We start from the raw sequence: 14,900 nt of genomic DNA, 5'->3' as shown, positions 1-14,900 counted from the left end.
AAATTAGAATTACCATATAATCCAGCAATTCCACTCCTCAGTATATACCCTCTAAAATTGAAAGTAGGGTCTTGAATAGATATCTGTACGCCCATGTTCATAGCAGCATTATTCAAAACAGCCAAAAGGTAGACACAACCTAAGTGTCCATCAATGGAAGACTGAATAAGTAAAATGTAGTGTATACATACAATGGGATATTCAGCCTTAAAAAAGAATGAAATTCTGATCCAAGTTACAATATGGATGAACCTCAAGAATATAAACTAAGTGAAATAAGCCAGTCACAAAAAGATATATTTTGTATGAGTCCACTTATGTGAGATACATAGAGTAGTCAAATTCATAGAAACAGAAAGTAGAACAGGGTGATTTCCAGATGCAGGGAAAAGAAGAAGAAAACGGAGAGTTGTCTGATGGCATCAGAGTTTCAGTTTTGCAAAATGAAAATTGAGTTTTGGAGATTGTATGGCCATGTGAATACACCTAACACTATTGAACTTCTCTGCTCACTTAAAAATGGCTAAGATGGTAAATTTTATTTTACCACAATTAAACAGTTTTAAAAAATGACAAAATAACCCAACAGCATATAAAGTCTCTTTCACCTATTGGACATCTTACAATAAAAGTAAAAAATGCTAATTAAAGAAAATCTGGAAAATATCCAAGGTGAAAGAGTAGAAAATCACCCACTGGCTCATAACCAGTGTTAATAAAACGTAGACTATGTTTTTCATTTAGCTTTGTATTCTTCCGTTTACATGTTTTTCACTTTTCTTCATATTAATTTTACCAGGTATAGTCAAGTATCTGCCATTTTTTTTGCTGCCTAGCATCTGAACTCCTTTTCTGCATTTGAAATCTCCAGCTTTATTAGACAGAGCCTTGTTGTAGAGATACTAAATGCCAGAGAATCTCTGTCCCACCTTTTCCAGGAGCTTGGAAGTAGCCACATGGGTGACTTACATCTGCCCATCAGACACCTATACTTTGCACGGGAAGTCAGCGATTCAAAAGAAATGGGGATCATGGAGAATTAATTCTGATAAAAGTGTCACAACTATATCTAGTTTCTAGTAGTAGCACTGGCAGTGTGAGGGAACTCGTGCTTAGCAGTAGTGGCAGTGACAGCTTCATTGGACCAACTCTCTTTGGCTGTGCTACCTCTTTTTTTTTTTTTTTTTTTTTGAGTTGGAGTCTCACTCTGTCACCCAGACTGGAATGCAGTGGCATGCTCCCGGCCACTGCAGCCTCGACCTACTGGGCTCAGGTGATCCTTCTGCCTTAGCTCTCTAAGTAGCCAGAACTACAGGCGTGTGCTACTACACCCAGCTAATTTTTGATTTATTGTAGAGATGAGGTCTCACCAATTTGGTCAGGCGCGTCTCGAACCTGGGGCTCAGGCAATCCACTCGCCTCACCCTCCCAAAGTGCTGGGATTACAGGCTGAGCCACCAAGCTGGCCTGTGCTGCCTCTTGACATTGGTTTTGAACAGATCCACCTTTCCCTGATATAATATCCTTTAAGAATCTCTTTTTTGCTGGGTATGGTGCTCATGCCTATAATCCCAGCACTTTGGGAGGCCGAGGCAAGAGGATTGCCTGATCCCAGGGGTTCAAGACCAGCCTGGGTAACTTGGTGAGACCTCATCTCTAGAAAAAAAAAATTAGCTGGGTGTGCTGGCATGCACCTGTAGTTCCAGCTACTTAGAAGGCTGAGGCGGAAGGATCGCCTGAGCCAAGCAGGTTGAAGTTGCAATAGCCAAGAACATGCTGCTCCACTCCAGTTTGGGTGACAAAGTGAGATTCTGACTCAAAACAAAACAAAAAAATCCCTTTTCCTGAATAAGTTAGTCAGAGTTGGCTTTTGGTGCTTATAATTAAGAACTATGACTTATATATGAATCCCTATTGCTAGATATTTAGGTTGTTTCCTGTTCTTTGCTATAATAAGCATCTGGGAAAAATATCCTTACACATATATTTCTGATGATATCCCTTCTAATTTCTAAAAATTGAAAGCAAGTTGTTTTTTTCTTTACACTGTATATAATTCTGCCATTATTATCTTTGTGCATAGGTTTTTTTTCTTCCATACTTAGTATTTCTATTTTTAAAAAACAGATGTACAGATTAGGAGCATTTAAAACTTATTTACTTAATATAAGTCCAGAGTATATACTCCTCAGCCTCAAGAAAACCCCCTCCAAACAAAACAAACATACAAAAAAAAACCAACAAGAAAAACCCCAAACCCCCCTGAAAATACTTTATACTCTCTCCATCTCAGTCATTATTTTTCACAGGCGAGTAACAGAGGTGAAACCAACTGCTATAATATAACCTCATAATTTTGGATACAAGACTATAGGTCATTTTTTGAACAGGATAAGCTGTTTCAATTAAAGTATAGAAAAACTATGTCCAAAAGACCATTAAGAATGCAGTAGCTAAAAATAGCCTCTAAATCCAGGACTGAAATGTTGATGGGTGGTAGATTGTTAAGCTTACTAGGAATCAAAGGATTTAATGCATTCCAGGGTCACAGTATGCTCTACTTGACTTTCTGGAGCTGTGAATCATATATGCTTTGATTCTTTTCCACCAATTCTAAACATTTTTACAAATACAAATGATCAATGGGAAGAGCCATTAATATCTTTCAGTACAAATCCTTAAAAATGAATAAAGAACATTGTTGGAGAAGAATAAGGGTTAATAGTTGGATTGAAATACATTTTCAGAGAAGAATAAAGGTAAATACTTGGATTAAAATAACTTTATAAGCTCTCCTAGAGCTACAGTTAAAATCCCAGTGCTTTGGGAGGCCAGGGCAGGAGAATCACTTGAAGCCAGGAGTTCAAGATTAACTTAGGCAACATAATGAGACCCTGTCTCCAAAAAAAGTTTTTAAAAAAATTAGCCAGGCATGGTGGTACATGCCTTTAGTCCCTGCTACCTGGGATCATTCGAGCCCAGAAGTTCGAGGTTATAGTGATTTAAAAATAAGTCACTGCACTCCAGCCTGGGCAACAGAGTAAGACCCTAAGACCCTACCCCGGTTGGGGGGGTGAAAGGGGGGAGAGGGGAAGAAACCAAAATTTTAACGCTTTATTACATACCTATGCTATGGTAAAACTAAAACAGAAATGTTTTTCTTAGAGCAGCCTATGGCTTCACACCTCCTCCATTCTGTAAACCATAGAGACAGAGTGTACTCACCTCCAAAGTCACTGCTCTCAGGAGCTCTGGATTAGAATTACACAATGCTCCAGCAAGCACCCCTCCAGCACTGAAAGCAGTCAGTGTTGTTAAACATGGCTGAGAAAAGCCTTGGTCATGAAGCGTCTTAATGCAAGCCTCTAAGTCAGCAAGGCCATTGAGTTTTTTAGTTAGACAGCCATCAGTGTGCCACTGGAGGCCTAACTCACCACCTCCCCTGAAATTGAAGGGCAAAAAAGTTTTAGTGGAAATAAAATGTGAATGATGTAGGCTGGGGTCAGCAATTTATACCGGGAGGCCTGCTTCTGTATGGCCTTGAAGCTAAGAATGGTTTTACTTTACTTTGTATGAAAAACAACAACAAAGAATATGCAAGAGACTGCTTGTGGCCTACAAAGACTGTTACTGTGTTGTTCTTCAGAGAAAAGTTTGCCAACCTCTGATACAATCAAAAATTGATTCAAAAAATATATATTTTAAGTTCCTGCCTACTATTTATCAGGCACTGTGCTAAGTGCAGACCTTAAAAATATAAACAAACAAAAATCCCCTGCCCTGGAGAAGATCATAATTTTGTGAGGGGAAAAAAACCGTTACCAAGCAAAGTGGTTGCTGCTGTAATATAAGTGTATTCAAGGTATTACAGAAGCAGAGGAAAAAATATTCATCTGCCAGGTTAGGAGCATACAGACTAGTCAGGAACACAAATGCTTAAGGAGATGATACCTAAGCTCAGTTGTGAATGAAGAATTTGAGTTTCCAGAAGGGCAAACAAAGAAAGGGAAGGCACCAAGACACAGAGAAGACACAGTATGTACAAGGGCAAGGAGCATGCTCTGTCAAGAGCATGTCATTTGAAAGGATGGGATGATAACGTGCCACTAGAGACAAGCCAGATCATTAGGAATACCACACCAAGGACTCTGTTCTGGAGATGGGCAGGTGGAAAAGGATTTTAAGCAGAAATATAAAATACTATTTGTGTCTTGAGAACAGCTAAAATAAAAAGGAAGTTAAATGGAAAACTGGAGTTCAGCTTGAGAGGCTGCTTAAATTCAAACTTAGAAGAATTGAATGGCAATAATAATATTACTAAGTACAAAGACTTGTACAGCTACTCAAAAATCCTAAAAATCTGCCACTTCGCTTTCTGGATCAACTGACCTGTAATAGAATCAAGTTCTACCAGCACAGATTTAGGAATACATAAATTCAACAGAAATGAGAAAATAAGCCTTTGCTCGCTATTATACTATTGGGACATCTGCCACAATGCTCTAGTGCTTATATGCCAGGTAAGTAAGGTATACTGACTCACCGAACATGGCAATATGCTAATATCCATCCATCATCCACCAATATCCGCCTCTCAGGTCTGAAATTCATTTTCAAATCTATCCCATAAGCTCCATATACATGTACCAAGAGAGGTTTCTTCTGCAAGTGCTCAGAGTCCGTTTTGTGGAAAACAGTCATTGGCACTAATTTTCCATCCTGGAAATTAATAATTAATATGCATGTAAATAAGAGGTTTTTTTTAAAAAAGTTTTCTCCTCATTTAAAATACACTGAAGTGCTCTTTCTCCCCTATGTGCTACCTATGAACGTCGAGCACAAATTTGTTTAGGACAAAATATGGTCTCTAAAAAGACATATGATTCTAGGTTTCAGTTACTTTGCTGACCTACAACATTAACCAGAAAAGAGAAGCAAGACTGGCTTGAAAACATTTCATTAAATGCAGTTTTTCATGTTAGTAGTGTAATATAAAGAATTCTTCACTATCCACTCTTACCATAAAATTTCAGGTCTAGCCAAAATACCTATCAAAGTTAGAGACCCCCAGTAAAGTACAGAATTCTCCCTGTGCCTAGGGCTAGATACTGGCACTTCTCATCTTTGATATTTACGAATATGCTGACTTCAGAAGTCTCACCAGCTAAATTTTCTGTCCTCTATAGGCAGTCTTCTCAACGATTAGGACCAGAAATATCTTGTTGACTTTACTAATATCTACTGTAACCTCTTCAAAGACCCATTTTTAATTTAAAAAAAAATTCAAAATTTTACGCAAGTTTTATTTTTTAAAATTTTTAAAATTTTTTAATTGAGTTGGAGTCTCACTCTGTCCCCCAGGCTGGAGTGCAGTGGCACGCTGCCGGCCACTGCAGCCACGACCTGCTGGGCTCTGGCAACCCTTCCACCTCAGCCTTCCAAGTAGCCGAACTACAGGTGCACGCTACCACGCCCAGTTAATTTTTGATTGATTGTAGAGATGAGGTGTTGCCAAGTTGCCTGGGCGGGTCTTGAATCCATGGGCTCAGGCAATCCACTCGCCTTGGCCTCCCAAAGTGCTGGGATTACAGGCTGAGCCCCCAAGCCTGGCCTACGCAAGTTTTATTAGTTTTAACATTTAAATTACCTTTAGGTCATCCCGATGTAGCTCAAACTCAACAACCCCAGTTGACTGAAACTAGGTACTCTCTGGACAAATAAAAAAACTACTTCTGATCTTCCATTCATTAAAAAAAGGTAAAAAAGTTGGGTCTTACCTGGCTTAAACTAATGAAATAGCATTCTATTACATAAATAAAATAATATGACCAAATCACTCTCCATATTTTTTTCATTCTCATCTTGAAAACTTCACTTTGAGGCAAAATAAATGGAGACATCAGAGTGTTATCATATAAGAAGGAAATTCTCCTCTCACTATTCTTTATCATACTCTGCTTGTTATGAGAGCATAAATGGATTTTCACTTCTCAGTAAGATTTACCCTTATAAAACTTTAAGTAGATTAAATTCTATAAAACAATCTTGATCTTTTACCCCCTTGCCTCTTCCTCAACTTCAATTATACAATCAGAAAAATTCGCTTGTTGAAAACTTGTGAAAGGAAGAGGTGAAAATGGTAGCTGGTCCTGTAATGGCTGGATCCAAGGTTGCCAGCAGTGCAAAAACACCTGTAGAAAGGTACAGGTGCTTCACTTAGCAGGTGCTTCCCTTCTCCCCTAGTACATGAAGAATTTCAGAACATGGCTCTCCAAGGCTCTCCAGGAACACAGCATAATCGTTCTTTCCATTTAGTGTAAATAATTACAACATTTTGGTAGATTGGTATAATTTCGTGTTTATAAAACGAAACAAAACCTAAAAATTTGTATTTTGTTGACAAAAATATGGAAGGTGATACACTAAATGGCTAACAATGATTATTCTAAGAGGCACAGCGAGCAAATGGTATAGTAGTGATTTACATTTTATACATTCTATATTTTTGCATTTGTTCTAACAAGTGTGTACTGCTTTTGTAATATGAAAATAATATTAATATTTACTTAAAGACATTAAAAAAAAATCAATGAATTCAATAAAGAAATTAATAATAATGGCTTGTGTTACAATTCATTGTCAGCGCATGTGAAAAATATCTGACGCATGATATGCTAAAGTCTGAAAAGTCCTAAAATTCAAGGCTACAGTTATACACTAATTTGTTTCCCACTGTACAAATGTGTAGATTCTGTATACTGAGTATACCTGGAATATGAATATCTGTTATTTTCTTTCCTATATCTCACGTCTCTCCACTCCTTCCCCTGTCAATCTTCCCTCTTTTACTCTATTTTGATGACACTGGCCTCCTTCATGCTTCTTGAATTGTACCATCTCTCTCAAATTCAGGGCTGCTCTACAAAATGGAAACTCTTGTATCCTCTCTAGCTTAATCCTAGAGGTTTTACCTGAGTCATCAATTCCTTGGAGAAGCCTTTCCTGATGTCTCCAGACTAGGTAAGGTCCCTCGCCATATGCTTCCACTGTCCTCATTATGTCTTAGCAATCAGCATATTAGCGATGACTCCTTCAGCATTGGTCATCTTCCTTGTTAGATGGAAGCTCCACAGGGCAGGGACTGCATTGGTCTAGTTCACTGTAGTCAACTGTTTACCACCTTCCCAATTTTTGCCACAACAGCATACCAACTCTATTTACTTAATTTTTTCTTAAGTCAACTTTTAAAATTCAGACATAAACGATATGTGATTCTAGATTTACGTGATTCTTGATGTATTAGGTATAAATTTTCGAATCCATGTTAAAATAAACAGATGAGTATTAAAGTTAAAAAAAATTCACAGTAAGACCTCTAAAATAATCTGGGACTTACTGTGGCCTAAGGGAATTATGTTAGGAATCTGTGAATGTAACCCCATGTGCTAATGTAACCCCAGCAACTGCACATTGTCTGACAAATAGAATGCTTTTAGTAAACAAAAGCTGAAAGTGGAGATTGCAAAGACCTATTACTACCTACCTTGCTTTTAGCTTCCAGACGTAAAACACGACTAGTCTTTATGATTGGGTCTTCATGCCCAGTTTCCTCAAACAGTTTGCCCTCTGCAAACTTGTAGGTGTAATATTTTGGGGGGCGTATTGGAGAGCAAAGCTGAAAGGGGCAGTTCTTTGGGTCAGAACTTGTGTCCATTATGAATCCACAGGCCCAGGGAGGGAGCTAAAGAAATAAAAGATATTTTTACTTTTTATGTACATACTAAGTGTCATTAATTAAATTTCTGAGATGGCCCCAAACAATATGATGTAGACATCTAGTTTACCTCCTTTCTGTTACCATATGATGCCTCACTTGAGGATTACTTTATCACAACAAAATATATTTCAAGTAAAAAACAGACAAAATCCTACATTAATGAGCAATGAGAAAAATATAGGACAATGCCTTATCATGATTCTAGATTTACATAAAATTGCCTTTAACATAAAGTTTATTTTGGGGTATGAGCTCAGGCAATGAAATAGTGAAATGGTTAAGAATAAAAGCAAATCAAGTAGTAATTCCAGAACCCAGCGACATTCCCAAGATCTCCATCTCACAGAACATGAAATCTCTCACATGCACGTGTTTTTAATAATTTACCCACCAGTCCTTTACCCTGCTGCCTAGACAGCCACAGTGATGACAGTTATTATTCCGGGGCTACAAACGGGCTCAGCAGCACTAAAGCATTTACAATTTGTTTCTAACTTCAGCTCCTAGGCTAACCATTGTGCAGAACAAAACCTTTCCTGGCACATCTACTCTGAGAGACTCACAGCTATTATGTGTACGATTCTTAACTTTAAGAAAAAGGAAAGGAATCAAAATTTATTCTCTTAGAGCAGCAGGGTCCAGCTTCAAGCCTTCCACTAACATTCCTCTCACACCTCTTACAGAACTCTAGTAAGCAGGTTGACAGAGTGCTAGAAGTGGTACTGAGCGTCCTAACGTTCAAAGAAAATTGCCTTTCTTTTCCTGAGTAATTGTAGAAAGAGCAAATTCCTCAGAAAATCAGAGGCGTGCCGACATCTCTGGTGGGCACTATTGAAAAGTGTGGATGGGGGATGTGTGCATAGAGTCCATCATTTCACCTGCAGAAGCTAGTGCCAAAGAGCCTATGCCTTGAGAACATTTCTTCTAGTTAATCCAAAGGCTCTGTTTTCGTGAAATACTAGTTAGGGACATACTTGCAACATGTCTCTCAGAGTTCCTTGTTTCATTTATGAGACTGAGCATTACTTTAAGAATTATTTGCCTATTTAAGTGGAATCTATAACTGGAGAGAAAAATGTAAACATACAAGTTGAGAAATCTGGTAGTATAATTGCAAGTGAGCAAACTGAGACCTGAGAGGGAAAAAAAGAAGCATAGCGACAAACTCCATAACCAGGCCTCAGAGTAAGGGCCTGGGTTCCTTAGCCCACAGAAGCACACATTTTTCTAACTTTTGGTGAAATATCAGGGTAGTTTCCATGTGATAAGCTGTCTGTAGCTTTAGACCAAGTGGTTCCAGTAAAACAAAAAGTCTTTCGAGTGTTTTTCTAAAACTAATGGGACCAATGTTAAAGTTTTAATCATAACAAAAACTGTTCCAAGGCTATGAGCAGCTGATGCAGAAATGTTAACTATCTCAAGGATATCTTAAGCCACATTTCCTATGGAGATAAGCCTGTAGTGTATCTGTGTACACTAATGGACAACACCCAAGATTAAGTTAGCCAGGGACAGGAAGACATTCCTTAGATACTTAACAGAAATAGATTCAGCTTCAGCACTCTTCCAGCAAACTATAGACATTTCATTGAAAAAATGAGCAAGACATACATGCTGAAAGAAAATTATGTTGGGTATGCAGATTTCTCCTATAAATAAAACTTATATTAGCTGCTGACCTAGATCTGAGATTCCAAGAAAAATAATTTAAGAATTAAAAAAAACAAAAAGCAAGCCAGGCTCGGTGGCTCAGCTTGTAATCTCGTGCCTTGGGAGTCTGAGGTGAGTGGACTGCCTGAGCTCGCAGGTTCAAGACCCGCCCGGGAAACTTGGCGAGACCTCATCTCTACAATAAATCAAAAAATTAGCTGGGTGTGGTAGCACGCACCTGTAATTCTAACTACTTGGAAGGTTGAGGCGGAAGGATCGCCGGAGTCCAGCAGGTCAAGGCTGCGGTGGCCGGGAGCGGCCACTGCACTCCAATCTGGGCGAAAGAGTAAGACTCCAACTCAAAAAAGAAACCCAAAAAAACAAAAAACAAACAAACAAAAAAAACCAAAAAGCAAAAAAACTGATGTTGGCACCGAGCAAAAAAGTCCCAATTTGTTTACATTAAATATCATTAACAACTGAATATCATAACTTCTTTTTCTGGAAAAAATGTTACCAAAAAAGACTGATGACATAAGGACAGAAGATAAGCGGCAAGTATGCAAAGGGTTGTACAGGTATATTGCTGTAACTGAGTTTTAAAATATCTTTCAGTCAAGTGACCACAAGGCAGAGATGTTATATACAAGAATACTATATAACACATTCACAGTTTAAAGTTTCATCTTTTGTGTATGGCACTGTCTATGGCTATTACTCAATGTTATCCAGGTTCAACGAAAAGGTTTGATCTAAAAGATTCTCTTTGTTATATACCAGGTATTAACTTGGTATATTACATAGTATTTGATTCCATTTGATGATGACTTAAAATATTATACAAGGCATACTCAGTACTATAGTTTGGGAAGGGTAAGGAAATGAAGAGAGAGGATATAGAATAAATTAAAGACATGATGTTTGTTCTAATGAAAGCTACAGTCATGGAAACTGAGGCATATCTTTAAAATAAGAATACTTACAAAAGTATAAAAGGTTACATTTACTTAGAAATCAAATCATATTACAGCAAAGTCTGTATGACATTCCTAATTTTCTTGACCTAGAATTTTGTGGTAATAAATGCATTGCTAGAAAGTACATATTCTCTCCCATCCCTACATTCATATAGACTACAAATATGGCCCTATGCCAGATTCTCCATGGAAGATGTCTGATTTTGGCATTAATTAACATGTGAAAAGAAATACTTTGAATCCACCAGAAGACAATAAGAAAATCCTTGAAGTCAATCATCATCGTTTTTAGGATACCTATTATAATGTTCTAAGAGACTGGACATTACATCTGATAGTCTGATTTTAGGAAGTAGCTGGAGAATTCCAATTGTCTTTAGGCTTTTATTATTTATGTATACCAGCATAACACTCTTGAAACTGTCTCCCTGCCCCTTATCTCTTTTTGGTTCAGTCTCCCCTAATATGGCTGCCACAAAACGTCATGAAGGCTGCTCCACTCAAACCATTCTCCTCCTCAAAAACTTCAAATAGTCCCCTTCATAATTTATGCATAAATTCCTCATACTGCCAGTCAAAAAAAGTCAAATCATAGCTTCATCCTCCAGAAACGTAATTCTGCTTCAATAAAATAGCATTATTAGCAGTTCCTTAGCATTTTTTGAAGGTCTTCAGCATCGAGCTTCGTTTGAAGACTTTCTCATCCTGGAATATCACATCCTTCCCTACCTGTCAAAATCCTATCCGTCTTCTTTGGTTCAAATTCAACCAACTTCACCTAAAGCTTTCCTGAGCCACCTTCTTCTCTGAGCCTTGCCGCCCATGTTATATTTTTGAAACCACTTTTAAAGATCCACATGATACTGAACCTTTGGGTACTAGTCTAATCTTAGATACAGTGATCCTCCTTCAGGCCCTACCACCATTCCACTCCATAATGCCCAATATAGTATTTAGCACACAGAAGTTCGATAAATAGCCACTGGGCTGACTGGAATTGCATTTTAATAGGAATTTTGGCAATACTGGAGTCAGGGAGGATTTATGTTGCTCATTGATCAACTGGCTCAATAACTCTTTTCCTATCAAGCAAAACGGAGACCTTCTTCTCTTCAGTACCTGCTAACTTAGTTCTTATGTTAAGGCTACTTTAAAACTGGGCAATAAGGTTGCTATTCACCAATTTTAGCAAGTTCACTGGTGAAAGCAGATTATTTTTCCTGGTAGCTACAGGCAGTATTATCTAGTCAGCCTCCCAGGCAGCCCTGCCACCATCATCCCTTTGTGCTGCTCTGGAGACCACTGCCACACCTACACTGAAAAAAAAGTTCATCCCCCTCTCACCTCCATGGGTAAAAAAACAAGCAGCCAGGCTCGGTGGCTCAGCCTGTAATCCCGCGCCTTTGGGAGGCTGAGTTGAGTGGATTGCCTGAGCTCGCGGGTTCGAGACCCGCCTGGGCAGCGAGACCTCATCTCTACAATAAATCAAAAAATCAGCCGGGCGTGGTAGCGCATGCCTGAAATTCCGGCTACTTGGAAGGCTGAGGCGGAAGGATCGCCAGAGCCCAGCAGGTTGAGGCTGCGGTGGCTGGGAGCGGCCACTGCACTCCGGTCTGGGCGACAGAGTGAGACTCCAATTCAAAAAAAAAAAAAAAACAAGCAAAGAGAAGATGATACAGACACAAGCATGCAGGGGCCGAAGCACGGTGAGTATGACGACTGTCTCTACTGGGGATGTGAGGTAGGGAAGCAGCAGTTAGTGATTAGGCACTAACTGTTAAGTTGGCTTGAGTGATTGCTACACTTAAAAGTTGTAGAGAGACTTGAAATATACAGCTATGGAGAAAGAGAAATATAATGGCCCTTAACTCTACTTCTGAAGTCCATGCTGTAAGACAGTATTTTAAGTAAAACTGCATTAAAGCAAGGTCCTCTAATAATTCTAAAAGCAATCTCCAAATCAGATAGTGAGCCAGTATGCTAAATTCTATTTAAATTAAATTCCTCTGAAGAAGAACAGTTATTATTAAAAATGTGATGTTCTGTTAAGTCAAACTACATATGTATTTTGATTAATAGCATTATCTTTTAAAATTAGACATACCTTTAGAGATCGAACTGAGTCATCAGCCAGACCAATCACATTAACATAAAGAAGATTGCTATGCTTCAGGAACAGAACACAGTGATCCTTAAACATGTCCAAGTCTACAACTTTGGTATTTCTCTTCATTGTGAAAAATAAATCCCAATTCATAATTGCAGGAGCATCATCTGCTGTTCTCATTAGCTGCATGGAACAAAGTTTGAAGAGATCTAGGTAACAAAACATCAAGGCTCCGGCATCTAGATGTGAAATCACTGAAAATTAGACCATATTAGTCTTCACTAGTTTATGCAGACCTGAAGGAACAGACTGTATCAGGGATAAAGTGTCACTATCACCACATGAATGAGCCCAGGTTAGTCTGCTGTGCGGTGAGATAGTATGATCCAGTGCTTAGCTGACAGCCAACCAACAGATACTCAAGTGAGGGCATTGACAGCCAGCTAACCATGGATACATTAGTGAGCCTAGCTAAGCAGCAGAAATGCCTAGCTGAGATCAATGTAAACTGCCAACTCAAAAATCAAGAAGTATAAAGTTTGCTCTTTTTAAGCCACTAAGTTTGACTTTGATAACATATAATCATACAATGTTTCATTTATTAACCTTTTTAGGCATAATTAAAATATGTAGAGGCATCAGCACCAAGGGAAGAGAAATGGGATTGGTTATGCTTAGGAAGGTAGCATCAGTTTACAAAACAATAAACTCTTAGAACAAGAAATGTTGATGGAATTATGCCACTTCTTAACAGCCCAGAAGACTAGAAGAATTCAGGGTTACCTTAAACTCTGTAGGCTCTCCAACATTAGTGAGGATGTATAATTCATCATCTCTGTGTTCAACATAGTAAAGAACACCATGTATTCGCTTCTGGATAAGTACTGGTGGATCCCAAGGGCTCGAGCCATCTATCAACCACACTTCAGAAGTGGTCTTGTTCATAATATTTATGGTGAGGAAACGACTGTCTTTCGTAAGATAAAGGAAAACAAAGAAGCTAGGAGAGGGACAAAGAAACATGAGATCCCAGTAAATTTCAGATGCACACTATCTTAAGACAGTATTTCAGAGGTGGCCAGTATACGTATTAATTTGCAATGCAGATAGAAAACAAAAATAGTTCCTTAGTGAGTAATGCTTGTAAATTTAACAATTGGCTATTATTTTTCTAGTTTTCTCCCCAAGGCATTCAAAATCATTTATGTTTAACATTTTATGTTTTTCAAGCATATAGAAAGTTGAAAGAGCTGTAAAGTGAACACCCATAAGCTCACCATCTAGATACTATCATTGTTCACATTTTGCTGTTTCTTTTATTACACATCTGTGCATCCATTAATCCATCTTTATTTGGATGCATTTCAAGGTAAACTACAGATGTCATCTTTCGTTTAATCATAACAACAGATAATAGAACTTTTTGCTGAGAAGAGAAAATAAACTTTCTAGAGGAGATACAAAATAATAGGGAAGAAAAGGGACATAAATTTTTCTTATTTTGCTTTTTCTCTGTATGCATCCTAGATTTCTTTTTCTTTCTCCCACCCAGTTTTTATGACAAAATAGAAAGAAAAACTCTCATAATTTCACTAACTTAACACATTTTAAAAATTAACATAACTGTTTTAACTTTTCTACTTTTCCTTCTAAGGCTTATTTATTTCATGCATGTCTTTAAATAGATGTAATTGTAATATAGATACAATTTTGAATTCTGCATTTCTTATTTCAAATAATATCAATATTCCTCTTACATTAATAAAAAGTTATGATTATTATTTTTAATGGCCACCTAATATTATATCAGGTTGAATTATCATAATTCTTAAAAATTTAAATTAGCTGGGCTCGGTGGCTCAGCCTGTAATCCCCCGCCTTTGGGAGGCTGAGGTGAGTGGATTGCCTGAGCCTGCGGGTTCGAGACCCACCTGGGCAGTGAGACCTCATCTCTACAATAAATCAAAAAATCAGCCGGGTGTGGTAGCGCATGCCTGTAATTCAGGCTACTTGGAAGGTTGAGGTGGAAGGATCGCCAGAGCCCAGCAGGTGGAGGCTGCGGTGGCCGGGAGCGGCCACTGCACTCCAGTCTGGGCGACAGAGTAAGACTCCAACTCAAAAAAAAAAAAAAAAAAAATTTAAATTTTAATATTTCATTAAAATATAGAATATACACATATATTATTACCTATATGAATATGTATACATGAATATGCCTTCCTCAACAATATAAATACTTAACAATATAAATACTAATTTAGCAATAAAAAGTATTTTTATAACTTGGTAAATATAACCAAATTATATCCTAAGAGCATTATACTAATTCATATTGACATACTGAGTGGGTTTAAATGTTATATTTATAATTTTTCCTTATTATAAAAGT

General features: G+C 37.9%; 1 protein-coding gene across 8 annotated transcripts in view; it reads right to left on the bottom strand.

Annotated features, from left to right (window-relative positions):
- PREPL (prolyl endopeptidase-like) overlaps positions 1-14,900 on the bottom strand; it is a 40,565-nt gene that overhangs the window by 2,993 nt on the left and 22,672 nt on the right. For all 8 annotated transcript variants that reach the window (XM_021708654.1, XM_008050228.1, XM_021708653.1 and 5 more), the window contains 5 exons: positions 13,295-13,511; positions 12,509-12,694; positions 7,544-7,741; positions 4,544-4,719; positions 3,226-3,442 (listed from right to left, as the gene is read on the bottom strand). In XM_021708654.1, the coding sequence (XP_021564329.1) occupies positions 3,226-3,442; positions 4,544-4,719; positions 7,544-7,741; positions 12,509-12,694; positions 13,295-13,511 (994 nt within the window). The remainder of the gene's footprint in view (positions 1-3,225; positions 3,443-4,543; positions 4,720-7,543; positions 7,742-12,508; positions 12,695-13,294; positions 13,512-14,900) is intronic.

The sequence above is a fragment of the Carlito syrichta genome, unplaced genomic scaffold (assembly GCF_000164805.1).
Source record: "Carlito syrichta isolate Samal-C Ts95f unplaced genomic scaffold, Tarsius_syrichta-2.0.1 Scaffold143284, whole genome shotgun sequence".
NCBI lineage: Eukaryota > Metazoa > Chordata > Mammalia > Primates > Tarsiidae > Carlito > Carlito syrichta.
The sequence above is the reverse complement of the archived record's forward strand: the minus strand, read 5'-3'. Positions and strand labels throughout refer to the sequence as shown.